Source organism: Lynx rufus, unplaced genomic scaffold (assembly GCF_022079265.1).
Source record: "Lynx rufus isolate CCGP_SWC_20201006 ecotype Redwood Valley unplaced genomic scaffold, mLynRuf1.p SCAF_4, whole genome shotgun sequence".
Classification (NCBI taxonomy): Eukaryota; Metazoa; Chordata; class Mammalia; order Carnivora; family Felidae; genus Lynx; species Lynx rufus.
The window spans coordinates 145,605,759-145,633,411 of NW_025814856.1; the positions used below are offsets into that span (position 1 = coordinate 145,605,759).

At 50.9% G+C, this 27,653-nt stretch overlaps 2 protein-coding genes across 3 annotated transcripts in view; both read right to left on the reverse strand.

Moving 5' to 3' along the window:
* The window catches only part of RBM28 (RNA binding motif protein 28), a 31,083-nt gene extending 19,678 nt beyond the window's left edge, over positions 1-11,405 (reverse strand). Inside the window, exons 1-9 of one of the 2 annotated variants that reach the window (XM_047097025.1) lie at positions 11,191-11,405; positions 6,883-7,041; positions 6,476-6,570; positions 5,978-6,053; positions 5,365-5,457; positions 4,192-4,263; positions 3,211-3,361; positions 2,906-3,048; positions 979-1,051 (exon numbers count right to left, since the gene is read on the reverse strand). In XM_047097025.1, coding sequence (XP_046952981.1) covers positions 979-1,051; positions 2,906-3,048; positions 3,211-3,361; positions 4,192-4,263; positions 5,365-5,457; positions 5,978-6,053; positions 6,476-6,570; positions 6,883-7,041; positions 11,191-11,308 — 980 coding nt within the window. In that variant the 5' untranslated portion in view covers positions 11,309-11,405. Of the gene's footprint in view, positions 1-978; positions 1,052-2,905; positions 3,070-3,210; positions 3,362-4,191; positions 4,264-5,364; positions 5,458-5,977; positions 6,054-6,475; positions 6,571-6,882; positions 7,042-11,190 lie in introns of both variants that reach the window. The other variant, XM_047097024.1, reaches the window with a different exon arrangement.
* Positions 11,406-16,871: 5,466 nt separating this feature from the next.
* On the reverse strand, positions 16,872-25,480 carry PRRT4 (proline rich transmembrane protein 4). Its single transcript, XM_047097088.1, has 4 exons — positions 24,711-25,480; positions 24,521-24,625; positions 24,052-24,171; positions 16,872-19,211 (listed from the first exon to the last, which is right to left on the reverse strand). The coding sequence occupies exons 1-4, from the start codon at positions 25,354-25,356 to the stop codon at positions 17,386-17,388; spliced, it is 2,697 nt and encodes an 898-aa protein (XP_046953044.1). The 5' UTR covers positions 25,357-25,480; the 3' UTR covers positions 16,872-17,385.
* Positions 25,481-27,653: the final 2,173 nt, after the last annotated feature.

A 27,653-nucleotide genomic window follows, 5' to 3' on the forward strand; every position in this document is an offset into this window, starting at 1 on the left:
GATCTCATGAGCCCCACATCGGGCTCTGTGCTGACAGTGCGGAGCCTGCTTGGGATTCTCGCTCTCTCTCCCTCTCTTTGCCCCTCCCCCGCACGCCACACACCCTATCTCAAAATAAATAAAACTTAAAAAAAAAAAAAAAAAAAAGACTTTACAGGCAGAAAGAATACACATCTTTAAAATATGACCCAAACAGCCCTAGTACATTGGCACTTAAGAAAAGACAAGAAGGCATGCCTGAGGTATACTGAAGACAGCCTGACTCTGTGAAAAGGCCAATCTACCACAGACTAAAACGGCAATGACAACATAAAATAAAATCTATTTCCACCTGACTCCCTCCTTAAGTTTCCCTGGAAACAGACGGGATGCCTTATTCTATTCTGGATAAAGGTGAGTTGGGAAGAAGACAGAAATTACTGGAGACAAGTGATGTCACCTCTCCCCAGTACTTCCCCTAAAACAAAGGCCAGAAGCAAAATGTTTCTAACAGCTGAAGAATTGATTTGTTCCAAATGATGCTACCCAAATTACAAAGAATGAAATGTAAATGAGGATAAAATATGAAGATCCCTGCTATTTATCTATTTATCTTCTGTATATAGTTCTGGTTCTCATAAATTCTCACTGTTGGCTATATTCCTAGGGCCCGATATATTAACGGTCTTAGAGGCATCTGATTTTCTGGCTTACCTAGAAGAACTAGTACAAAAAAAAAAAAAAAAAAAAAGAGTGGGGCACCTGGCTGGCTCAGTTGGTAGACCATGCAACCCTTGATCTCAGGGTTGTGCGTTCAAGCCCCCCAGTGGGTGTAGAGATTACTCAAAAATAAAAAATTACTCAAAAATTACTCCATTTTAAAAAAAATGGAGAGACAGAGACAGAAAGGGAAGGAAGGAAGGAAGGAAGGAAGGAAGGAAGAAAAAAAAAATCTGTGCAGACAACATAAACAGCAGTTCTCAAGGTACAAAAGCATACCTGATAAAAACAGTCTTCCCTTCATTCACATCAGAGGGTAACTTCCTCTTCTTTTTCTTTGAGACTTGTACATCTAAAGTAAAAAAAAAAACAAAAAACAGAACAAACTGAAAAAGACTTAGTGCCACCCACATGACAAGGGGTTACTCTACAGATATATAAAAATCTTGCATAAACGAATAAGAAAAAATCTAGTTAAAAGTGAACAAAGAATATACAACAAAACACTTGAAAAGATGCTCAAACTTACTCTCATAGCACAAGAAATAAGATGCTATTTTTCATTCCAACAGATTAGCAGAAACCAAAAAAACTAATGAAATCCAATGTGGTAAGGGTGTGGGGAAAAAGACATTCATACATACTATCGTGACTGTATAAACATTTAGAATATTTGAAGAGAAAAAAATACACATTCACATACACAAGGACACACTATATTGGATGTGCGTGCTCACACACATTTTTCCTTACAAAGGTATTAAATAGATACACAAGAAACATTTAATACTGGGTGTCTCCAGAGAGGGGCCCTAAGTGGCTGGGTACAAGGGAGACTCACTGATTTTAAAAATAGACGTATATGCTTACATATACATAGAAAACTTCTGAAACAATGTGAAAGAAACAACAGTGGTTACTCTGAGGGACTCTTGGGGGATTGGTGAGAAACTTTTTTTTCAATTTGAGCGAGAGAGCATATGCATGAGTGGAGGAGGGACAGAGGGAGGAAGAGAGGGACAAGGGGACAGGGAGAGGGGTTGAGGGAGAAGGAGAGGAGAGAGGGAGAGAGAAAGAGAGGGAAAGGGAGGAGAGGGAGAGAGAGAACTTCAAGCAGGCTGCACACTCAACATAGAGCCCAACGTGGGGCTCAATCCCACGACCCTGGGATGATGACTCGAGCTGAAATCAAGAGTCGGATGCTCACCCAACTGAGCCACCCAGGTGTCCCAAGAACATTTCACTTTCTATATTGCACTCTTCTGCGCTTTCTTTTTTAATTTTCTGCATTATGTATTGGCCCAGTAATTTTTTCAAGGTAAAGAATGGTACGAGATAGATGAACATGGCTGTTGAATGCAAGGTCTCATAGTCCCCTCAGTATACAAGCTTCTTTGATTCTAAGGTGTCTACCATTCTCTCCTCATGGAAAAAGCTTATTTCCTCAATTTTTTATATGGCCAAACCAATATGCCAGACTTAACCTAAGGAACCAGTTATTGGCCATTCCTTATTCCGTAATGACCTGTCCTCCTTCAATAAACAAGTTGAGTTTCACCCAACATTCTTTATAAAGGTACCAACAGGGTTTGATTACACTTTTACAAAATGCCCCAAGAGGCCCTTTATCCCCATCTTAACTCCTAAAAGTTGTCTAAAAGCCACCTCAGTGTTAGGACACAATATCCTGCTGATCCAGTTATTCACTCACCTTGGATGAGCAAGAGATGTAGTACCTCAGCATTAAGCCAGGTTTTAAGTTCCCTGGGAATCTTCACCCTCAAACATCATGCCAAACGTATTGAAAAATCAAAACAAGAACCTTTAGAAGGATTATCAGGTATCCTTTTTAGCACATCTGACAGAACATAAGTTAGGATCCTATTTAAAAAGAGGCCTGTGCTGAACTGCTGCACATTTCTCAGTGACTGATTTCACTTTATCAAAAAAAAAATTTTTTTTAATGTTTATTTTTGAGAGAGAGTGAGAGACAAAGCGTGAGGCAGAGGCAGAGAGAGGAAGACAGAATCCAAAGCAGGCTCCAGGCCCCTGAGCTGTCAGCACAGAGCCTGACGCGGGGCTTGAACTCAAGGACCATGGGATCGTGACCCGAGCCCAAGTCGGACACTTAACCAATTGAGCCACCCAGGCGCCCCTCGGTAACTGATCTTCAGTGCAAAGTCGTCTACAAAGATCCCAGGCAAACCTTCATCCTCTTGCTGTTCACTGTCGGTGTCACTCTGAGCCAGTTCGTCTCCATCATCGAAGCTATCGCTTTCCTCCGGGTCGCTGTCCTCGTCAGAATGATCCTCCTCGCTGCTCTCTACAGTTGGGGCCTTCTTGATGGCTCTGCAATGGCACAGTTCAGAACTGACAGGGTTAGGATCTAATCCTATCCAACTTCATGACACGCGTCACCACTGCGGTGATGGGGGCAGGGAAGACATCATGCTCCTCCCAGAGACCATCCTAAATCTTCCTCCATTATCTCCAACGAGCTGAGCTGCTTACTTCTTTGGAATTTGTGTAGGCTTGGTCACCCTTGCTTCTTTATTGTCCTCCCCCTCCTCCTCCTCCTCTTCTTCCTCTTCTGTACCATCCTCTTCTTCCCTGCCATTCTCTTTACTTAATTCCTGATGTTTAGGTCCAAGCCTCTTCTCACCTACACATGGAAGTAAAGAAAATCAGGAATTCACTTAGTATCCAAAACAAGGTTATTTGGACAAGAGTAACTAACACCCCAAGTTCCTAGTTCCTCGGGACTAGGGCTAGGACCTTAAGTGCCATTTTCCCCCAGTATTTTTCTTACTGTATATGAGAGAAAGCATGAGGGGAAAAAAGCTAAAACAACAACAAGAACCCCTCATCACAAAGACTGCCTGGAAGCCTGTCCCATTCATCAGAAGCCTGAGGGAAAATCAGACTCAGAAGGAGAAAAGCAGCCACTGAGACTCCACAAACAGCCTGCCATCGTGCACCACAGCCGGCAGGGTGCTCACCGTGGAGCCCAGGCATCAACTTTAATCTCGGTGAGTTCTGTTCTCTGAGCTCCTGGTGGCTTAAAAGCCAACTGTTTTCTAAGTAAAACTTAAGTTGTAAGTCTCCCTATTCATAATATTCTATCACCCTCTATTATGAGAAGTTGGGAAAAGAGAGCCAGCAGAGGGGAAAATGAACTCAGGCCCCACTCCTCACTCACGTTCACACCCAGGGGTGGGCTTAGATTCAAATGATCCTATGTTTTGAGACTAGATCACCAGATGGCACAACACGAATCAATAAACAGCTCTACGCTCATTTCTGAGCCTGTAGAATTCAGAGTTTTTCTTAATCCTCAGTCTCATTCTTTCCGTTAATCTTGTGCTTTTGGTATCTTTCACCCAAAATTCTGACAGACTAGCAGGTTCCCTTATAATTTTACCGTAGGTAGAGTTGTTTCCATACTCACCTCAGGACATACAATCCCTCCTGCCCACCACCACTCCATCTTACCTGGTGCAGAGGCAGACTGTGTATTTTTATATTTATCCTTTGCCACGGCCCAATCCACAGCCACTGTTCGCCCTGTCAGACAGAAAAGTAGCGTCAGAAGGTCCTCCTCTTTTTAACATCTCTTATAAATGACTTCCTATTCATCAAAGACATCACCAAAGATGGCCCAAGTCCTGCCAACCAGTCAGAAAGATGGAACCAAAACAGACAAAGAAACTGCCGATTCAGAGAATGTTCGTCCTAAAATAAAGCTCAGAGTAGCCTATCCTTTTTAAACCTTAAGCTTTTATTTTTTTTGTGATGTTTATTTTTGAGAAAAAGAAACATAGAGTACAAGCAGGGGAGGACCAGAGAGAGAGGGAGACACAGAATCCGAAGCAGGCTCCAGGCTCTGGGCTGTCAGCACAGAGCCCAATGCGGGGCTCAAACTCAAGAACTATGCGATGATGACCTGAGCTGAAGTCAGACATTTAACTGACTGAGCCACCCAGGTGCCCCTAAACTTTAAGCTTTTTATCAATAAGCAGTTATTTCACCTTTCTATACAACCACCGCACCTGGGATGAGAGAGTAAAAAAGTAAAGAAAGAAAGAATGGGAACAGTGCTTACAGTTAGACAAGTTTCCAGTTAGACTAAGCAAAAGGCAAAACAAATATCTGGAATAATCTGCAATCTACACAGAAGTTGCCAAGTCTGTCAGAATTTTGGGTGAAAGATACCCAAAGCACAAGATTAACAGAAAGTTACCAAGTCTCTAAGCCAAGCCCTTCTTTAGTACCTGGTAAATGAACACCCCGAGTGGCCTCACAGTCCGTTTAACAGCCCACAGGTGCTGAATAGTGATCATGACACAGAGGGAGAAATCTGCAAATCCCACAACCCCTAGACAGCAACCAGCATCTATCAGTGATTATTTCAGGGACATTTTTTCCATTAAGGATTTAAATGCACACTCATAACCAAATAAAGACAAGTGAATAATGTCATGGGTTCTTTCAAGTTGAACCCTAAGATCAAGCACTAGGAATATTTCACCAAAACAGCTTCTATATTAGCAGTAAGACTCTCAACAAATCAAACACCTTTTGAAAATGTAGAAAGTGGGTTACTGTGCTAATTCCACCCAAACACCAGAAATATCTGGGTGAACAGTAGGGGTATAAAAAACTTACCTTTTATCTCTTTCATGTTCATGCTTTTGAGAGCTTTTCCTGCTTCTAGGAGGTTTTTGAACTGGACAAAAGCAAAACCACGCATCTTTCCATCTGTGTGCAGGATGTACAAAGAAGTTAGAGGCAGCAGGTGAGGAGCCAACAAACACCAAGAAGGACACTGCAGCAACCAGGGCTGGAAAGATGGCCCAAGTCCTGCCAACCAGTCAGCCCTGAAGCAATAGCTAATGTCCTCCTGCTGAGTATACCCTGGCTCAAGCTTGGGGAGAGCAATGCATTTCCCTAAATTATAACTTGTCTTCTAAAACCAGTTCTAATCTAACTAAAAATGCCATCCAGGAAATAAGGACTATTTTTGAGTTTTTGCTGTGTCAAGCACTGTGCCTGATACTAATATATATATATATATATGTATATGTATATATATATATATATATATATATATGTATATATATATATATGTATCTCTCCTATCATCTGGGGCTCACAGAGAGTATGACGTGAACCTTGTATTTCTATCTCAAATAGTGGTTAGTTCAAGGGTGAAATGGAAAAAGACCATTATGTTACGTCATCTTAATCTAACTCACAACAAATGATGGCGTGCTAGTACCTGGCTTCCTGGGGATGCTTACTTCCAGGACAGCTCCATATTGAGCAAACACCGTTCTCAGGTCATCTTCTGAACACTGACACCAAAAGTGAAGAAAAAGAGATATTATCACAGAAAATAAACATGAAACATCAACCATTAAATTAGTCCATGACAAAGAGCTTGAATATTTTTACTCTTTTACTTTTGAGACTAGGACATAAAACATCTCTGAACAGAAGCCATCTTGCTTTGCACCTAATAGACAAAGAGGACAGATATCAAAGAGCTCTTCCTCCCTCCTCCCTATCTCAGCAGTAGTGTCCCAAAAGGAAGGCATCTTCACACTTACTATCCTTAATTAGTCCTTATTTATACAGGCCCATTTTCTGTATTCAACAAGGCTACAATTCATTCCCAGAAGGAATTATGTCCAATTAGACCATCCTGGTGAAGAGTTCAACCAATGAGCACCAACAGCCTTCAGAACAGGTAGTGTTAGTTTTCTCTGTCACTCACCTTAAAGCTTAGGTTCCGAATAATTAACCTGGCTTTCTTATCAGCCACTTTGGGATTTTTTGGCTTCAGCTCCTTCTTTGGGGACTCTGAATTTTCTAAAAAATAAGAGGCAACAGAATAAGTCTGTGATCCCAAACCACTCACCTCTAGGCCCAGAACATCACAGGAAAGAAGCTACTAGCAAAAGATGACATTTCCCACAGGACTAAGTATGGCAACACCCAGGACCACCAGATTTCCAAAGTTAGAGTTAAATAAAAGACAAAAATGAGTAATAAAATACATTAGATGATTTTGGACATCAAAGGGAAATTTAGGAAGCTTTCAAAGCAGAAGCTATCCCCCCAACCACCCACCTCTTCTTCCTCACCCTAAGGGAAAATTCCTTTAAGTTACTAGAAACTCACCATTTTCCCCCTTTTCCTTGGACTTCTTCCTCAGTTTCTTCTTGGCAACAGTCACATTGATCTTACAGCCTTCAAAGGTGGTAATCTCCTTGAGGGCCCTCTGAACATCTTCCAGCATAGAAAAAGTGACATAGCCAAAGCCTCGACATGCCTTACTTCCTGAACAGTAGGGGAAAGGGACAGAACTGTAAGCCAAGAGCCCTAAACCATTAAATTGGCAATGCCCTAAACTAGCAGATACTGTCAGGCCATCCCATTTATTAGTTTGCCAAAATTCTCAGGAGGGACAAAAATGAGATTGGCATCCGTGGCCCCTTCCCCACTTTGCTCAAAAATTGTCAGGCTTCCGGGGCGCCTGGGTGGCGCAGTCGGTTAAGCGTCCGACTTCAGCCAGGTCACGATCTCGCGGTCCGGGAGTTCGAGCCCCGCGTCGGGCTCTGGGCTGATGGCTCAGAGCCTGGAGCCTGTTTCCGATTCTGTGTCTCCCTCTCTCTCTGCCCCTCCCCTGTTCATGCTCTGTCTCTCTCTGTCCCAAAAATAAAATAAAAACGTTGAAAAAAAATTAAAAAAAAAAAGAAATTGTCAGGCTTCCTCTTCTAATTTGGTGCCTTCACTGTTAGCCTCTCTTCTTCTTCCTTTTCTGATCATCTTGAGAATATGGAGGGCCCATGATATCTATTACATCCCCAGTGAAGAACTCAACCTCAAATAGAACGGAACATCACCAGAGAAGGTGGGAAAGGGAAGTATGGCAGCTTTGAAAACTACAATATAATTATGCAGATCAGAAATTAATGCCTGAGGCCCTGACAAAAGAACCTCAATAAACAATAAGCATTGCTTTGGGAGCCTGCAGATACTATTACCATTATTACCAAGCCTTAGCAATCAATATCAAATCTAACCTTTTTCAAACTAGCTGTAAATCTCTTAACTCACTTTTATCTTCAGAACCACACTAAGGTAGGTAAAGTGAATACTATCATCCCTTCTTTCCAAATAAATAACTTAAGATGGAGGAAAGTAAGTGAACTGGCTAACGCACCAGAGTGTTAGTAGCTGAATGAATTCCTCATGACTTGCCCCATGTTCTTTCCATGGGACTCCACCAATATAAAGGCCACAGAGAAGAATATTAGGACCAACCAGATGAATAGTTGCAAATAAAAACTGTAACCCACCTTTGCCCTCTCTGGTTTGCTTTTCCTTGATAACATTTTTATGTACTAAAATGTTAAGTCATTTACTGCATCAAAAAGGAAAAAGACAGACCAAGTAGTCCGCCTATGACCCAAAGAAGAAATACATGCTCTGCTTCTTTTTGAACTACACTCGAACCTACTTCAAGGTAGAAGCCCTCAAACACAGGATGTTGATCCACATACACTGGTTCAAGCTGACACTGCATTAGGAAAGCATACTGTGATTTGGAGATTGGTGTCTTTTTTCTTGGGACTCCTTCTCACAAAAGCCTGCCCACTCAAAGTCAGAAAATTAGAACAAGAAAAATCAGGGCTCTTCCTGATCAAAGACAAAGCAGCTGAAATGTAAAGCAGTTCAGTACCAAAATACAAGTATGTGCTCACAACATATTTGCACAAAGCGTCATATTTTACAACCATCCTGTACAATTATTCCCATCTTAAAGAGGTGAAGTCACCTCTACTAAGACCTCATCCCACCCACCCCCAACCCCCACTCCTTGTTCCCATCCCATTAAGTACAACACTCTTTCCAACACATCTTGCCTATCTGGACAGAAAAATACATACTATTTTAAACAGGGAATAAAGCTTTGTATTTCTTAAGATTTAGATCACATACACAGAATACAAGGTAAGGTTATACTCTGTCTAAATTCTGAGGACACAAAAGAGAATTCCCATTCGATGGTCTGTTCTTCCCTGGGACAGAACCACCAAGCACTGGACAGTTTGACAACCACAGTAATGAATGTAACTTATAGTAGAACCCAGTACACATATGCCTTTTTTATATAAAACCAAAGGGATGCCTGGCGAGGTCACCCGGTGGAGCGTGTGACTCTTGATCTTGGGGTTGTTAAGTTCAAGCCCCACACTGGGTGTAGAGATTACTTAAAAATAAAATCCTAAAAACAAAAACAAAAAAGTTTTATGAATACTAACCCTTTACCAAGTATAGATAGATACACTCTATTTTAAAAAATTATTGACCCACTCAAGACCCACTAATGAGGAATGATCTGCAGTTGAAGAAACACTGCTGTTGAGCCCTCTCATCTCTCACTCGCCCATATCTATGCTTAAAATGACAAAGAACCAGGCAGGTGTCATAGCTTGTAGAGCAATCAGAGCCACGTCGACAATCCTAACTCTAACCTCTGTTACTAACAAAATAGAAGTTAATGACGGAGGATTATTAGCACACAAGTTAGCCTGTCTACTCACATACTCAGATACCATGGGGGAAAACAGGGATCCTCCAAATGCCAGTTTCCACCAGTTGTTCTGCTGCAAGGCAAAGAAGCAGCCACTTACAGAGACAGACTGATGACTTAGAAGGGAGTGAAATTTAACATCAGGTGCCTATCAAGTGTCCCCTGAAGTCTAGGTTAAGAAGAAGGAATGCTTCTACAATTAAAACCCTTACAATTCTTCCTCCTTCCAATACATGCCAACCCTTTCTCCTAGTGATGCGATGAGCAGCACACAGAGTATAAGCCATGTAGCAGTATTCCACAAATAAGCAAATATCCCCAGTGGCTCAAGCCAAAAATCTTGGGAGTCAGACTTAACTCCTCTTTTTCTCATACCCCACATCTCACCATCAGCAAATCCTCTCAGTTCTACCTTTGAAAATATCCGTATTCCAATCACTTTTTACCACCTCCACTGCTACCATCCTGGTCCAACACACCGTATTTCTTACCTGGATTGCAAGAGGCTAATGTCTGGTCTCCCTGCTTTTGTCCTTTTCTCCAAGGGCGGCCTCAGAGGATCTTTCAAAATGTAAGCCAGATCATACTTACTGCTCCCTATCCAAAACTAGTAGTTTCTGGTATCAGAGTAAAAGCCAAAGTCCTCCAAAATCTTTGCAATAGGTCCTACATGATCTGGTACCCTAGAATCTCATCTCCTAATTCTCTTACCTTCACTCACTTATTCTGTCATCCTGTTCTTGCTGCTATTTCTTCAATACACCAGGAGTAGTCCTCTTTAGTATCCTTGAGCTTAGTGTTTCCTCTGCCTAGACTCCTCCTCCCGGACAGACACATGTTCACTCCTTCATCTCAGGCAGGCCTTCCCTGGCTACTCTGTAGATAACTGTCATTTCTCACCCCCCACCACCCCCACACACACTCACCAACACAGAGACTCCTTATCCTTATTTTTCTCCTTCATATTTACCACCATTATCACTATATATATATATATATATATACACACATATATATATATATATATTTTAATGTTTATTTATTTTTGAGAGAGACAGCACAGCAGAGGCAGAGAGCGAGGGAGCCAGAATCCAAAGCAGGCTCCAAGCTCTGAGCTGCCAAGCACAGAGTCCAACTCGGGGCTCGAACCCTCGAACAGTGAGATCATGACCTGAGCCAAAGTGAGCCGCTTAACCAACTGAGCCACCCAGGCGCCTGTATCACTATACGTTTTGCCTATTTGTTTATTGGCTGTCTTCTCCATCTTGAAGACTTAAGAGCAAGTTTTTTGGCTTGGTTTGGGGCACTGCTGTATCCTAATGACCTACAACAGTGCCCAGTACACAGCAGACATTTGAAAAATATTTACTGAATAAATGAGTAAATGAATAACATACTAGTTAGGAGCTTCGGGTCTCATGATCAAATTCTGGATCCATTACTTACAAGCTGTATGAACTTAAACTAAAGTTACCAAATTTCCCCAAGCCCCAGACTCCTGTCTGTAAAATGAGGTTAAGACTGTCCACCCAAGACTGTTGAGAAAATTAAACGAGATTAACACGAGTGGAATTCAGCACGGTGCCTGGCACTCAGTTGACTCTCAACAAGGTTCATTAAAAGTTAACTATTACATTGTTACCAAATGAGACAGCATGTGTGAGCGCGCATACTAAACGGAAAGCGCTTTGTAAACCTAAGGCAATGCCTTGACTTTCAGAATCGGGCCTCTATGGACTCTTCCAGAGCCGAGTCAGTTTAAAAAAGAAGCTCAATCCCCCTTCCCTTCTCATTGGGGCGGGTCAAGAATTCTACGGCTCGCTGATGTCCTCGCCGGGATCCCGCTCCCATGAACCCCAGCCCTAGCCTCAGCAGCCCCGCCCCCTTACCTTTCTCAGTCACCACGAAGCACTGCTTCACCGGCCCCACTTGACTGAACAGCTCCTCCAGCTGCTCACTGCGGGCCGAGGGCGGCAGGCGGCCTACAAACAGGGTCAGCCCCGCCATGAGGCTGGGAAAAGAAGGCGCGCGAGACCACAAGCAAACCAGGCCCGCGCACGCGAGTCACGGAGCCGGCTTTAGCAGGCCGACCACGCCAACCTGCCCGGAGATTCCGGAAGTGCTCGTCATTCAAAAGAGTCCGGAGGAAAACATGGTGGGAAGGGAGAAAAAACGTTCCGGAATGAAGGGGGGGGAAAAAAAAAAGGTGCCGCCCAGTAGCGGAGCTTCTTGAGCGGGTCTCCACCCCTAGTCCCAGTACTTTCGCCCCGTCCCCTACACCCTGGGCTACTGTAGAGAACAGGTATCGCTAGCTCCTACCCAGTTTATTTATTTATTTTGTTGTTGTTGTTGTTGTTGTTTTTTAAGAGAGAGAGACAGAGTGTGAGCATGGGAGGGCAGAGAGAGAGGAGACACAGAATAGGAAGCAGGCTCCAGGCTCTGAGCTGTCTGCACAGAGCCCTACACGGGGCTCGAACTCACAAACCATGAGATCATGACCTGAGCTGAAGTCTGACTCTCAACCGACTGAGCGACCCAGGCGTCCCTCTCCTACCCAGTTTAAAATCTCACTTCCAGGATTATGGATCCCAAAGTACCACGGCAGGCAGAGGAAGTCGTTTTTTTGCTCGAGGCCTTACATATATTGGCTATTTAATAAATACTTTCTTTAGGGGCACCTGGGTGGCTCAGTCGGTTGAGCATCCGACTTCAGCTCAGGTCATGATCTCTCATGTTTGTGAGTTTGAGCCCCGCTTCGGGCTCTGTGCTGACAGCTCAGAGCCTGGAGCCTGCTTTGGATTCTGTGTCCCCCCCCCCCCCCCCCCCGCCCCTCACCTGCTTGTGCTCTCTCTCTCCCTCAAAAATAAATAAACATTAAAAATTTAAAAATAATAAATGTTTTCTTTAGTGCCACCACAGACTCCCAGATTATGTGTAAAAAAATGCAACCAGAATGCACATAGATGCACACATCAAACACATTATTCGAACAATTGTCATATTCTCAGAGAATATGAGACATCTGTCACACTATAACAGATAACTATAACTGTGCCAATGACAAATAAAATATAGCTGCCAAAGCGCGCACACACACAGATCACACACAATCATTCTTTCAATAAATATTTACTGAGCTCCTACTATGTGCCAGGCACTAGGATACAATTGGTGAGCTAAAAAAAAAAAAAGAGAGAGAGTCCCTGCTCTCATGGAGAATCAAGTCTAGTAGGGGTAGACAGACATTCATTTAAAAACTTTACAAATAAATCATAGCATGCACGCTACAAGATAACATGGGAACATACCCAAAGCAAACATAACACATACACATAGACCCAGAAGGCAGGTCCTCCCAGAGACAGGAGAAGACCTTCCCTCGGGTCAGCTTATGGGTCAGACCCAAGGCTGAGGGATCTTACTGACCAGTGGGAGATCTGGGTGCCCCTAGAACCTGGAAGGCAGAGACTATTTGCCATTTCACTGGGTTCGGGAACCAACCTGTGTGCAAGACTGCAGTACCCTGCAGGACATCCAGCTGAGAAAATGCACTTTTTCAATAATGATTTTTATTTTATTTTATTTTTTAATGTTTATTTATTTTTGAGAGGGGGGGAGGGGCAGACAGAGAGGGGAGACAGAGGATCCAAAGTGGGCTCCGCGCTGACAGCAGAAAGCCTGATGCGGGGCTGGAACCCATGAACTGGGAGATCATGACCTGAGCCAAATTCGAACGCTTCGCTTAACCCGCAGAGCCACCCAGGCACCCCTCGGTAATTACTTTTAAGTGGTATAATCTGAACACACGGTAGGTAGAAAATTCAAAAAGTACAAAAAGTACAGTGAAAAATAAGTTTCCCTTTCTCTTTTTTTTTTTTTTTTTTTTTTTTATTTTTATTTTTTTTAGTTTCCCTTTCTCTTCAAACCCCATTTGCTTTCAATACATTTTGGATAGATGGGATGACTGATTGATGGTAATGGCAGGGTGGGGGGAGGGGAGAACACTTAACTTTAGATTTATGAAGCTATGGGGCGCCTGGGTGGCTCAGTCTGTTGAGCTTCCGACTTCAGCTCAGGTCATGATCTCACAGTTCCTGAGTTCAAGCCCCACACTGGGCTCTGTGCTGACAGCTCAGAGCCTGGAGCTGCTTCGGATTCTGTGTCTCCCTCTGTCTCTCTACCCCTCCCCCGCTCATGCTCTGTCTCTGTCTCAAAAATAAACAAACATTAAAAAAAATTAAAAAAAAAGATTTATGAAGCCCCAGCTCCAAATAAATAGTGTATGCTCAAAAGAAAACACCAGTTATTTTTAAACACATAACTCAAGAGACGAAGTACTCAAATACAAAACAGATTTTTAAGGCTGTGGGGTTAATCCTATCCAGGATAAACAGAAACAAATAGACAAAAGAAGTAAGGTGGGTCATTGAAATAAAGTTGGTTTGGGATTCCACATTCCTCCCTCTTCTTTTCTCCTCCTCTTCTGCCCACTCACCAGTTTAGAAATCAAAATTCTATCCCCAAAAACTAAACTGCAAGCTTCAGGGCTCTAGCTATAGGAAAGTCTTCCCAGTGCTGGCTGCAGTATACACAGGGTAAAGAACCCTTAGAGGGCTGTTCCAACATCCCTTTGGGCTACCCCTACAGTGCGGTTTTATTATTATTATTTTTTTTAAGTTTATTTATTTTTGAGAGACAGAGAAGAGAGAAACACAGAATCCAAAGCAGGCTCCAAGCTGTCGGCACAGAGCTCAACGCGGGGCTCGAACCCACAAACCACCGCAGGATCATGACTCAAGCCGAAGCGGGAACCCAACCGACTGAGCCACCCAGGCGCCCCCCTACAGTGCTGTTTTGAATGAGTGTTGTCTCACTCAGACCATCCTTAGAGAACAAAACAAAACTGTGTGCCTGTGCCCAACAGGGGGCAGCAGCCACTCACTCACAATGCGGAGGACTTCTCTGTCCCCAAAGGAGGACATCGATTTCAGATACCCAGTTTCCGACCTGGCCCCCCCCCCCCATCTCGGGCTTCCAGCCTCAACCTCAGCCCCTCCCCTCCTACCCATTCACATCTGGGAGGCCACGTGGTGCTTCAGTCAGGAATATTTGCTCATCCATCTACCCAGGACACACGCAGCGTTCTTTATTAAATAGCAGGAATTGTGGTGCCCTGCACCACATCAGCAATGTGGCTTCCAGGGGAAATAAATTGTTGGCTTCTCTCTCATCCATCACTGTGCAGGAGCCCGGAAAGGAAGGAAGAAAGGCCTGGGCTGTGCTCTCTCCCAGCCAGCCTCTCCCAGGCCCCATCCCTCTGGTTCCCTTCCCCCTTGCAAGCCAAACCTTCATACAATACCACTTACTTCTTGTTCTTAGCACCTCTCACAGCTGTAGTTAGTGCTATTGTAATTATTTATATGATTGGCTCTTTTATTTAATATTTTATTTTTAAGTCATCTCTACACCCAACGTGGGGCTTGAACTCAAAATCTCAAGATTAAGAGTCACATGCCCTACCGACTGAGCCACCCAGGTGCCCTTGCGATTAGTTCTTCAATGTCTGCCCTCCCCCAAAGGCCTTCAGGTTCGTAAGTTCCGGGCTGGTGTCCACCTCGTTCACCTCTGTCTCTTCAGCACCTAGCACGTTGTAAGCATTCAATAAAATGTTTTAAAGACATTGAGTAAACAAGGGTGAGTCTGTCTCTCAGTCCCCTGCAGTGCTGAGAACTGAAGCTGAAGGGTGTACGCATTAGGATCTACCTGGCTCCTCTGGGAAACCTGCTTTGGGTAAGGGCTGAGGCATGGGACAAAAGGGAAGGGTTGTCTCACCAAAGTATTGGCCTCTATACAAAGTCGAAGGGCTGGGGTCATTCTTGCTGAGGAAAAGCAAAGAAGTTGGAGCTGGTGAACACTGAGCTATATCCCTCCTCCTTGTCTCACCAGCCCCATTCAGAGCCTCCAGACAGAAAAGGAGTGGGTGTATGGAGGGGGGAGAGACAGATAGACAGGCCAACAGACTGACTGGGGGTATGTGGGCTAGGACTGCTCTATCAGAGCGCGTGTGCATGAACTCCGGGGTCCCCTGGTGGGTAGAGTGAATGAGCAGGCTGGCAAGCATTAGGGCGAGGAAGAGGTGGCCGAGAGTTGAGTGTGAGCAGAGGCAGATGGGAGCATACGTGGGGAAGAAAGGGAGCAATTTATCCGAGCAGCAAGCACTCCTTGCATGAGACAAAGCAGCTCCGATGCTGGGTCCGCTACGGGCGGCGACGACAGCAGTGAGAAATGCCTGTAATTAGGAGGCTGGCAGTTCTCTGGGCCTCAGCCCAGAGTGACTATGCAGCAAGAATTTCTGAGCCAAGTTGAGCCAGGTGATGGAGGAGACACGGTCAACACCACTCTAGTTCCATCCCCCACGGTGCCTGCCCCTCCCTCTTCTCATTGTCTTCCCTACTATGACCCTCACTCTCCCCAAACATCACTGACTCTTCCTTCCTCTGAGGTCCCAGACCCTGGACACGCCCCTCAGGCAAGACAGATCTTCATGTGCAAGGAGAGCAGTGCATTAATTCTTCCACTAGTGCGTGGACCTGGTCTGGTGAGGGCCCACCCCTCCGGGCCTCTCTGCTTTCCTTCTGGGTCCCCCGCCTTCCTTCTCGGATTCCCAAGAGTTGATGGGCAGACTTGGAAGAAAAAACACTCCCATTCCTGTTTTTCCACTTCAAGCCCGATATGTTGTGCCCCTCTAGGTTTCTGTGATGTGCGAGACGTCTGCCAGAGCACCGGCAGATTTTCACTTTCAAACCTAATCTTACGACCCCGTTTTGGCGCCACTCCGAACTTCCTGCATTTTAGCCAAATGACAAATGCACTCTGCAGAGCGCAGAGCCAAATGCTCTGAACAAGGGAGGGGTTACAGAGTGCCTGGTGGCCAGGGTCTCTGCACGGTGAGTTCTGCTTTGGTGAGTAGGACGGGGCAGGGGTTTGGGAAAGGCAGGCTTTCTTCAGGGAGGATCTGCACCTGTGGGAGAGGAGTGCCAGGGAAGAGGGTTTGTGAGTCCGACCTTGAAGAGGCCCTATTGGTAGGTGGAGCAGGTAGTTTCCTCTGTGAATCCAGAAATCCTCTGTAACATGGCAGGGAGATGGCTGGGGATCCCAGATCAAAGTGATCCAGCCCTCGACGTATCATTTCCGTGAAGGACTTCACCACCAACTGGTCCCTAGCCAGCTGTCCACCACAACCTGCAGCCAGGCTCCTAGGAATGCAGACACTTCCACCAGTGACCGTGGAGTTCCCGCCTCACCTCTCAAGGCCGGTTTCATCTCTGACAAGCCACTTCCCAGAGAGTCAGAGGGCCTTCCAGGGGTCACTCCCAGGACCCTCACTCATTCCAGCTACAGGACAATACTTGCAGTCAGGAAGGAGGGTCCCTGGGGTCTGAGATGAACTCACCCCACCCCAACACCGCTTCTCTTCCCGAACTGATGGAACCGCTGCTGCTGTTGCCTCATCTAAGCTTTTCCAAGAAGATCAGACCTTTCTCTGAAAATATTTTATTGATAAATTAACTCTGAAAGCGTTCACCTCCCACCCAACTGCTGTAGAGTCTCCTAGATGAGCTATGGACCCTTCTATGGGGAAGGATCGCATGGAGGACAGGGAGGCTCACTCATACAGGAATGGGATTCCTGGGTATGGCAGAGGTGGGTTTGGGGACTGAAGCCGGTCTCGAGGTCCTCTGAGGACAGCCCCTCTCACTCAGCACCAGAGTGGGGAGTGGTGGTCAGGAGTGGAGCACCTTGGGGCTTTATTGCTGGTGAATGCCAAGGAAAGTGGGACCCCTGCCAGCCTAGAATTGCAGCAGAGGGCATCAGAGCCCAGGGCTCCAGAGGAGGTGGCACTAATTCCCAATCAACAGAGCCTGGCTGCTGACCCACCCACCCAGGGACCCCTGGATGGAGAAGGAAGCGGGGAGAGGTATCTGAGCCAGGCAGGATTGAGGAAGGGTTACAGTGTGCAGGTCTCGGGCAGAGCAGGCGCCAGGAGGGGGCGTAGGCTGGTGCACCTAGGGGGGGGCGCCTCTTCACAGGTCTATGGTGTCGCTGCCCACGCTCAGCTCGTCGATCTGTCGGCAGGCGTCCAGGAATTGCTCCTGCAGCAAAGCTTCTGCGGCCTGCAGCTCAAGAGTAGGCTCTGGGGAGTCGCGGGAGGGTGGGGACAGGGCCTGGTAAGAGCCTGAGCCCGGGAGGCTAGGGCTGCTTCCCGAGGGCCGCGGGGGACTGAGGACGCAGACCAGCGGACAGCGTGGAGGCCTGTCGGGGCTGGAGCATAGCAGCATGGACGAGCTGTCCCTCGAAAGTCCGCACAGTGAGCCGGAAGAGGCGCTGCTGCCCGCGGGCCAGGCCCCGGGAGAGGGGAGCTCCTGCGGTGCGGGAGAGCCAAGGGCCTCCTCAGACCTCTCATTGGGTCCGGCCCCGGTCTTCGCCCCCAACGAGGCGGCGCGGTAGAGGCCCAGCCCAGGCAAGGCTTCCCCGTAGGCAGGGCCCTGGAAAAGGCCGGGAGTGAGCAGGGCCTCGCTGCAGAGGGCCTCCTCAATGCTGCGCCGCAGGTTGATTGGGGAGGGCGGGCGGAAATCCACGGTGTAATCGCTGCAGGGGGAGGAGGCCGGAGAAGGGGCCGGGTTGGCCGCCGCGCCTTCGAAGCCCCGGCAGCCGCCTCCCTGGAGTAGGAGGTCGGGGCCCGGCCCCGCCAGGGCGCACAGCTGCAGCAGCTCCGCGTCGCCACGCGCGATGGCGCCACCCAGGGGCTCCTTGTCGGGGGGCCCGGTGACCCAGCCCCCGGGCAGCAGTGGGGCCGCGTGGCCCGGGGACAGGCGGAAGAGCTTGGCCCAGCAGCGCGGCGGCACACGGGGGCTGCAGAGCGCCGGGTAGAGGCCCAGCAGCGCCAACGGGAGCGCGACGCCCACCTCGCCCAAGCGCAGGCCTAGCTGGAAGGCCCACCAGGGCCAGGGTCCCTCCAGGCCAGGTTGGCCGCCATAGCCCAGGGCGTGCAGCACTTCGTAGCCCTGCAGGGCTCCGCTCAGCAGCCCGAAGGTGCCCGCCACCGGGGCTGTGCGGGCCGCGCGCCGCCAGGACTCGCGCGGGGCGAAGGGGCTGCGCGCCTGCGGCAGAGGGGTGGCGCCCTTGAAACCAGACCCTCCCAGGGGCGCTCCGGCCCGCCGCCGCCTTCCCCCCCAGCAGGAGAGCGCCAGCAGGAGCCCAGAAAGGAGGGCGGCCAGGAAGGCGTGCAGTCCGCGGGAGGCGAGCCGCAGGGGCCGCAGCGGGCGGTGGGCCGCGCTCCCGAGGGCGGCGGCGGCCGCCAGCCCCAGCCCCAGGAGCAGGAGCGCGGCCAGCCCGGCGGGACACCGCGGCGGGCGCGGCCGGGCCAGCAGCAGGCAGGCCAGGCCCAGGCCGGCGGCCAGGCAGGGCAGCGGAAGGTCCTGCAGCAGCAGCCAGGCGAGCGGGGGCAGCCGGTCGCGGTGCCCATAGGCGTCGTAGAAGAGCGGGAAGGCCCGCGTGGTCCCGGCCGACAGCAGGAGCAGGTCCAGCAGCGCCAGGCAGGGGGCGCCTGGCGGGCAGCGCCAGGGCAAAAGGGCTAGGGCCAGCAGCGCCAGCAGGGCCACTAGGCCGAAGAGCGTGCCTACCCCGTACACGTGGGCCTCCCAGGCCAGCCCCCAGCGAGCTCTGGCCTCTGCCCAGTCGGCCTCCAGGGTCAGGAAGAAGAGGGCCCTCGGGGCCACAGGAGGCTGCCCCTCGCGTTCAGGCAATTCTCCCACGCTGCAGGGCCCTGGCCCACACTCTGGCTGCACGGAAGGCTTCCCAAGGCTGGCAGGAGAGGGGTCATCCGGGCCAGAGGTGGGCCTGGTGGGGTCTGTGGGCAAAGAACGTTTGTCTGAGGCAATTATGCAGCCCTCCTCCTCCCCTCCCCACAGCAGGTGACCTGTATACCAGTCAGAGTCTCATAGCATCTAGGACACCCTTGTCTGAAATACAAGGCTCACCCTCTCAGCTGCTCGCCTTCCCCTCCCCATCAAACTCCTCACACAACACTTTCAGCTCTCATCCCTTCCCCCCCATCCCTAACCCACCCCCCACCCCCGCCCCCTGCTTTGTTCGTTTCCCTTCATCACTCTGTGATTCTACTGAAAAGAGTTTTTAAGAAGCCACAGAACTTTACAACCGGAAGGACCTGGAGAAGCCCCCTCTAGTTCAATCCTCTGACGAGAAAGAAAGCTTGATGAGAACAAAGATTTTTGTTTGCTTTGCTCACATCTGAATCTCCACGCCTAAAATGGTACCTGGCCCAGAGTTGGCACTGAGCAGATATTCGCTGAATAAATGAATCCTCTTTTTGCCCCGTGAAAACACCGAGGCTCTACAGAGAAGCGAAGTGACTTGTCCAAGGTCACAAATCGGCAGAGCTGCCACTAGAATCCAGACTGAAGCACCAGTCTGAGCCTCTTCTCGTGATTCCAGAGCTTTTTCATGACACTGATTTGCTTATCTCTTATTCTGTGCCCCTGACTCCCAACTCCCACCTTGGTGCTAAGAGAAGCTTCCCTTGCCCCTTTTCAACTGCCTCCCCCTTTCTGTCTCTTCAGGAATAGCCCCTACACACATATGCATGCAGGCAGCAGGGGGAGAGGTAAGACATTCCCGTCCCCAGCACCTGAGGAGAACACAACCTTTCCCATCCACAGGCCTTCCTGTCTGCCACACCCCCAACCCTTGGCTTACTCATGGCCCTCGTCCCCATCCTGACTCAATCACAAAGCCATTGGTCTAAGACTCTGAATATATAAGCCACTTCAGTTCTCCATTTTATAGGTGACATTGAGATGGACTCCCGGGGGGGTCTCAAGGCTACCCTTGAACTCCCAGGAAGGAACCACTGGGAAGATCATAGTGGGATAAGGTGCCATCTTCGTGAGTGAGCCCCTCAGGTGCCCTAGGGTTTGCTAACTTAGGCCCCTAGCCCCACTCTGTGCACCAACACCTTCCCCACCCTCCCTGGGGAAAGGGAAGTCAAGTCAAAGAGGGTGAGGAGTAAGATCCCTAATTTACTTTCCTGGAGCAAGAGAAGAGTTGGAAAGAGATCCAAGGATTCTTCCCACGGCCAAGCAGCAAAAGAAGATGCTTCAGGCTGAACCTCTCCCTACTCCACCTAGCAAGCTCAGCAGAACGGCAGCTGCAAACACTATGGAGGGAGAAACATGGTGGTGAAGGATGGAGACACCCTGGTGAGGAGGGGAAGGTGCACAGGAGGCAGATGCAGAGTGAGGGAGGGCGGGTCTTCTGACAGCCAGACCCCTGCCCCAGCAGCCTGGCCGCGCTCCAGCCTTGCCCCAGCTGTACAATATAGGAAGACCCCAGGTGCACTCCCACCCCCAGGCACTGCCAGCTCAGGCTGGGAACATGCGAAACACAGCAATCCTGAGGACAAGGAAAAGGAGCGAGGGGGGCAGAAAGCAGCTCTGGAGAGAGAGGAGGGGAAGATAGAATCAGACAACTGGGGAGGGCAGAGAGGGAGCAGCCAAAAATTAAATATACACAGCTTGCTGCCTACTGCAAATGGCAGTATGTGCCCTGGTTCCTGTTCCATCACATTCCTCAAGTCTGAATTGGGGAAGAGCACCTATTGCATAAGGCTGTTAGGAGGATAAATGGGCGACGTGTCCAAAGCTCCTCCGAGTGCCTGGTGCATAACAAGCATTCGAGATGTGATCGTTGTTGGTATCATCATCATCAGCTAATGTTTATCACCGATCAGTCATCGGTTTGTGTCCGCGGGAGTATGACTATTTCTGGCCTCAAACTAGTTCTTGATTTAACTAACGAAAGGCTGCTGTCTCTCAGCACGTCCTAAACTTGCTTAGGAAGACCACCGTTAGTCAAATGAGCAAACATCAGCACATCGTTTCACTGTGCGAACCCTATCTGAAGAACACCATTTGGATGGACTGACCACCCCTGAGTGCCTAATGAAGACACAGACAGGAATTAAAAGGGGAACCATTCAGCTGGGATGGCTTGCTCCTCAGGGGTAGGCATCAGTCCCACATGAACAGGTTCAAATACTTGCACCTCCTCCTTCAACCCCCTTCCTTCGTCCTCTCAGATGCTCTTGCCCAACCACTTCTGGAAAGTGGATGAGTTCGCTTGGCGTTTCCTCGGCTTTAGCAGGCTCTGCCGAAAGGCAATGAGACTGTGCCCGGGAGCCCCACACCCCTCACGGCCTCCTCTTTGCTCACTGTGCAGACAAGTACAGCTCTCAGAGGTCTGTCCTACCTCACCTTCCTCTAGCTCCACTTCTGACCCAAGGGCCAAAAGAAACCCCATCTCTCACCTCTGTCCCAAAGCACTGTGGCAAGGAGAGCAAGTATTGAACATTACTGAGAAGCCAGAAGAAAATCAAAAGCAGAAAATAGGCAAAGTGTAGGCATAGCTCAGGTGTCAGAGGAGGGAGTTCTGAACTAGGAGCCTTCCTTCCTTGGGAGACTGGGCATACCCTGTGTACCCGGGGTTGGGCCATGTTGTAGGCAGGGACAGGCAGAGAATACCCAGCTTCTGTCTTTGGAGAGTCCATTTGAGCTCATCGCCTGTTTTCCCACTTGAGGCTTGCCCAGAAAGAGCCCTCGGTCTCCCCCAGAGGAGTCCAGAAGATAGTGACTTCCTAGATCCCTCTCTGGAGGAGCCCTCTCTTACAAGGTAGTCCCACTCTGGCCCTGTGGCCCCTCTTGACCTCAGGGGCAAGAAAGGAGACAGGATGTCAATGTGAGTAATTGGTAAGGTCACAGCTGGCTGGGACGGAGTCAGGGAGAGGGGCCTGCTCGATTTATGGAAAAGTCAGGCCTGATTATCTACCAGCTGCCCAGATCAAAGGGCTGGGGAATCTCTCTCTCCCAATAGAAGCTGTGGTCCATTCAACGGCCTGGCCCCATTCCTCTCCCCACCCCCACCTCTCGGATCATAGAAGATTGATCCTCTTTGTAAGGGTCACTGGCATTTGAAATACTGGACAACTGTAAAGGGCACAGATGGCAGCCAATCAGAATAGATGTCGGCCAGGGTGTCTGGGGAGTGGAGGGGAGCGAGTGCTCAGGGGGCTAAGCCCAGTGGGTACTTATCAACTGGTAGGAAAGTCTTGTGATATGTTAATGACCTGCACAACTTCTTCCAGCTGCATGCTGGTTCTGTCCAAGGTGAAGGGGACCCAATTCAAAAGAGAGGTCCTAGAGTCAAAGGTTAACCACACCTAGGTTAGAAAGATCCCAGAGGAGACAGGGACTCCCCTTGTCCCCTAATACACTGCTGGCTTGAGCAAGGCCCCTTGGCCTTCTCTTCAAGGGGCCTGTCACCCTCCTGGGTTTATCTGAGAGAACTAGCCAGGAAGAGGCTGAGTCCCTGCAGCCGTCAGTAAGGAGGGGGGAGGGGGTGGGGCAGCGAGCTGCGCTTCCTCTGATACTGTCCAGACTCATTAAACCTGCCTGGCCAGCACTGTCACCGAGGCTGACAGACCGCCAGCCAGCATCCTTCCCCCGGGGCCACAGAGCCTGCCCCCCACCCCACAGCAGATCTCTGGATGGGGAGGGGACAGCAGCCTCCTCGCCCACATGCCGGGAGCGCAGTGACTGCTCCAGAGTGAGCTACAGTCAGGTGCTGTGTTAAGTCCGGAACTGGAAGAAGCTGGGGGACCAGAGCTTTCCACTGCGGAGCTGGTTCCTACTGTGAAGGGCTGAGCGGATTCACAGCTATAGTAAATGCTTTGCAGAACAAGGCTGGGCCTAGGGGTCCCTCTTCGTGGCTCCCTTGGCCTCACCTACCGGAGCCTGAGAGTGCTCTCTGCCCTGTGGGTCATGGTGGCCATCACATCTTGGCGCCAAGGTTGCGGGGTCAGAGAGGTAGGCTCTGGAGGTGCATCTGGGATGCAGTAAAGGCAGAACCAAGGTTAACAGCTACTATTTAAGAAACTTCAACTTCATGCCCAGCCTCATGCCAGGAGCTTACATGCTCTGGAAGCTTCACAATAACAAGATAGGTACTATTATTAAGCCCAGGATACTCAAGCAAAGTTAGGCTCAGGAAGAGTTAATAACTTTCCCGAGGTCACCCAGCCAGCTGGTCAGTGAACTGGGATTCTAAGCCAAGTCTCAAGATTCCAGAGCCCCTAGTCTTTCCTCTGCACCACCAGCCTGTCTGGGTGCATGTTCTGAAAGACTCCTTTAAATAAGGGTGGCGTCTGTCTGCTGAAGGTCTTCTCTTCACTGTCTTCCCAATGAGGGGCCCAGTTCTGCCCATATCTGACAACATGTCATGTCAGATCAGACGGCAAAGGAGAGAGCCCCAAGGTTGGGGTGGGGGGGGGGTGGAGAGGCAGGCCAGGCAGACTGGAGTGAAGGGTGGAGTTGGTACTGAGGCGGTGGGAAATCATGAAGGAGTCCCTGTGTCTGTCTGCCTCTGATACATTTGTCTACATCCTGCGCTGCCTGTGGTTGCAAAACTCCCGGAGGACCATTACTTAACTCTGTGTGGGACCGTCCCCAGCAACACTTGTTCTCAGACCATTAATATGTACCGCCATGGTGACGATGAAGAGAATGGTGATGATGATTATGATGACAACGAAATAAAAGAGCCCCAGAACGCCAATGAGTGGCTAGCATGTAGTAACTGCTAAATAAATGTCACGTGCAAGTGAACTGGACACTTACCTAGTGATGCTGTTGCAACCGTGACAGACCTTAGGGAAGCAGCTGGGTCCAAAGGGCCTGAGCTTGGGAGCTTTCTCTCCAGGGGGGTGGGGGGTGGGGACACAGTGGTGCCAAAGAACCCTGCAAAAGGAGCACGTGGGGTTCAAGCACTATCCTGCCAGCCAGTCTTGGCAGCTGGGGCTTTGGAGAAAATCCTGTCCTTCCCCAGATCTTGCCCTAAGGGAGCCAATGTATACCGAACAGGAATTGTAGCCACGTGTACGCTGGGAGCTCAGCTTCAAGGACCAAATCAGACTCAGTATGGCAAAGAGGGCATTTCCCCATAGGAGCAGTGGCCCGTGTCCCAGGCCCGGGGGGGAAAAGCAACACAGAGTCAAAGAAGACAGGGAGGTCTGATTAGGCCCCTAGCACAGTGCCTGGCACGTAGAAGTGTGCCCTAAGTGTTTGTTGCAACAAAATAAACACTCACCTGGAGAATCGGAAACTCTAGAGGCAGAGCTTGGGGATCGAGTGGGGCCTAGAGGGCTTGGGCCTGAGAAGTTCCGCAGCGGGGACAGAGTAGTGCCGAAGAACCCTGCAAAAGGAGCCCGGGCTGAAGCTTCCTCCTACCTGCCAGGCTCCCCGGCAGGGGCTCTTCTCCAGATGGGGTAGGTACTCACCAAAGGGTCCCAGGCGCCCAGCAATCTCTGCCAGGCTGGCCCGCAGGCTGGGCAGCAGGGGCAGCGTTCGATGCCCGAGCGTGGGGGCTGCGCCTGCTCTCAGTGCCATGTCAAACTTCAGCTCCAGCTCGCTCTGGCGGAGCCTGGGAGGACTGGATGGAGGTGCCGTAGCTGTCAGAGCAGTGTCCCAGGTGACAGTGCCCATCCCGGGCTGATAGGGAGCAGTGGGCCGGTCAGTGGGCCCAGAGAGGGGGAATGTGGACTCTGGAGACTGGGAGGAGGCCCAGGGCGTAGAGCTGCCTTCAGCAGAGCCCCACTCCGGGGGGGAGTTCCCAAGGGAGCCCACCAGCAGTTCCCAAATGGGGTCGGTCCTCAGCCCCCTGGCCACCTCTTCCTCTGGCTCCCGGCTGGGCCCAGGAGAGAGCGGCTGGGTCTCTGTGACAGAGATCCCCCAGGCAGCAGCAGGTCCCCGAAGGTGGAATTTGAAGTTAAGTCCCAGGTTGAGAGACAGCATAGAGGCCTCACTCTGAGGTGGTGGGGTCAAAGTGGTGAGAGGGACACCCGAGACGGAGGAGACAGGCTGGGGGCCCACAGGAACAGCAAGCAGGACCCAGCAGAACAGCCCCAGACAGCCATGCCCTGCCATGGCCCCACCCGGCCTTGGGTGGTGGCCTCAGTGGGCAGGGGGCTCAGTTCTTCAGCACCTTTCGAGCTTGAAGATCCTGGAGAGAGGAGAGGCGCTATGAGCGCTCGCTGCCTGGGATCAGATGCCCCAGAGAGAGGTTGCTGATCACAGAGAAGCAGGTGGTGGGGACAGGACGCAAAGGGCTCTGCCCAAGGAGAGTTGCCAGCTCCTCCCTCCATTCAGGCCCAGAACAGATCTCTTCCCTGCGGTTCCCCTTCTCTTCTAGCTAAAGCCCCTCTCCCCAAACCCCTGCTCCCCAACCTGCTCAATCTGGGGGCTGGGGCCTAAAGGCAATCAGCCGCCCTCATCCTCCCTGATAGCTGAGGGGGGGCACTCAGACTTCCCGACTCAGATCCTTTCCCTCCCTCATTCTGTCTCGCCTCCTGTCCTCCCTCAGATATTTATTGAGGCCTACTATGTGCCAAGCACCCTTCTGCTAGTACAACTGTGAGCAAGCGACACTCATGGAGAAGCCTCACGCTGCTCCCACCCCCCACCCTGGGCTCCAACCTGAGATGTTGGCACCCTCTCTTACTCAGACCCCAAGGGACACAGGGCCCTGGGAGGGGCAAAGCGCAGAGCCCAGCGATCAGGCTGAGGTGAAGGCAGCCAGGCTCCCGCCAGAGAGGCAGGGGGACCTGGTCTGGCAGAAGCTGTCCCTTCGGCCTTTCTCCTCTTTCTTGGGGCTTGGCCTGCTCCCTTCCCCTTAACCCTAGAAGTATTTGGGGGGAGGGGCAGCTTGGCCAGCTCCGGCTTCCCGGGGAAGATGGCCAGGCAGGCAAGCCCCGCAAGGGGCTGCTGCAGCCGCGTCCTACCTCCTCCCTGAATACCCCCTCCATGAACACACATCTGGTGGGGGAAGGGGAGGGTGAGCCAGGGATACACGTGCACCCGGCCCCCTTACATCACACACAGCCACACCTAGCACCCGTGACACACTCACCCTTCACACACCCCTGCACACACACGTGTGCACACACCCACATCCGATTCCGCCAAGCCCCCTCCCTCTTAACACGGGTTCAGACCCAAGCTCTGTGAGCTCCCAGCCTCCTCTCTCTCTCTCTCCCTCTCTCTCACACACACACACACACACACACACGCACACACACGCCTCTCACAGACACGCACAGTGTATACAGTCACACAGAGAGGCACACACACCCCTACACACACATTCACACACTCCGTGCAGACACATCACACACCTTCGTCCCCCTACACACCCACCGCCCCTCGAAGGCTCGCTCGCTCTCTCGCTCACGCTGCTCTCGCCCTCTCTCTCCCCCTGCCCGGACCCGCCGACCTGTTCCTCTCGCTCCCTCCCGCAGGCGGGTCTCCTCTGCCAAGTCCCCCGAGAACCGGAGGTCGCGGCGGCCCAGGCGCCCAGCTGGACAACGCTCCGCCGAGTCTCGCCCGTTCTCTCGGTCGCGCCCGACGCCCCCTCGGCGAGTCCCGGCGACCGCGGCTACGCCGCCACACTGCCCCCGGTCCGGCTTGGCCCTGCCGGCGACCCGCAGCGCGGTCCCCCGCGGCCGGCCCGGTCCGGCCCTGCGCCCCGCGCTCCCTCCCCGCGGCGCCGCCTCCTGGCTGCGAGCCCCCCGCTCCCCGGCAGAGCCGCCCGCGCCGGGCTCCGCGGCAGCCGCGCTCTGACCGCCCTCCCTCCCTCCGCCAGCTTCCCTCGATCCCGCCCCTCCCTCCCTCTCCCCTCCCCCTCCCCCTCCCACCCGCGGCCCGCCCCCTACCCCGGCCGGCAGGCGGGCGCGCACCGCAGCGCCCAGCGCCGCCGCCTCTGTGCCCGACGCCCCGACGCGCGCTCATTCACCCGGCGCCGCCAATCGGCCGCGGCGAGCGCGGGAGCCTCGCTCTCGGCCCGGCGCCGGCCGCCGCACACTCCCTGGGCGGCCCAGCACACACATCCGCACGCCCTCCTTCCCCGGGAAACACAGCCTTGGGCCGAAGCCCCCGCGCGCGCACACGCGTGCACACACACACACACACACACACACACACACACACGCGTGCGCGCGCGTACGCGGCAGCCTCCCCCAGGACGGCACCCCGGGCCGGAAGAACCACGGCGTTTGTTAAGCCGTGAGTAGAAGTGTAATATCTCATTAGTCCTCACCACAATCCTCTGGGTGTCCCCATTTCACAGATCGGTAAATTAAGGCTCAGAAAAGTACCGAATTTGCCCAAGATTACACAGCTTGTCAGGGACCTCGTACCCAGTCTCTCTGCTGCCCTCTCTACAACCT

Excerpts from the sequence above, each read along its gene's own strand:
- PRRT4 (XM_047097088.1), bottom strand. The coding sequence starts at position 25,356 with ATGGCAGGGCATGGCTGTCTGGGGCTGTTCTGCTGGGTCCTGCTTGCT. Across the intron at positions 24,626-24,710 it reads TGGGCGCCTGGGACCCTTTG|GGTTCTTCGGCACTACTCTG; the intron begins GTGAGTACCTAC and ends CTCCTTTTGCAG. Across the intron at positions 19,212-24,051 it reads GGTTGCAACAGCATCACTAG|ACCCCACCAGGCCCACCTCT; the intron begins GTAAGTGTCCAG and ends CTTTGCCCACAG.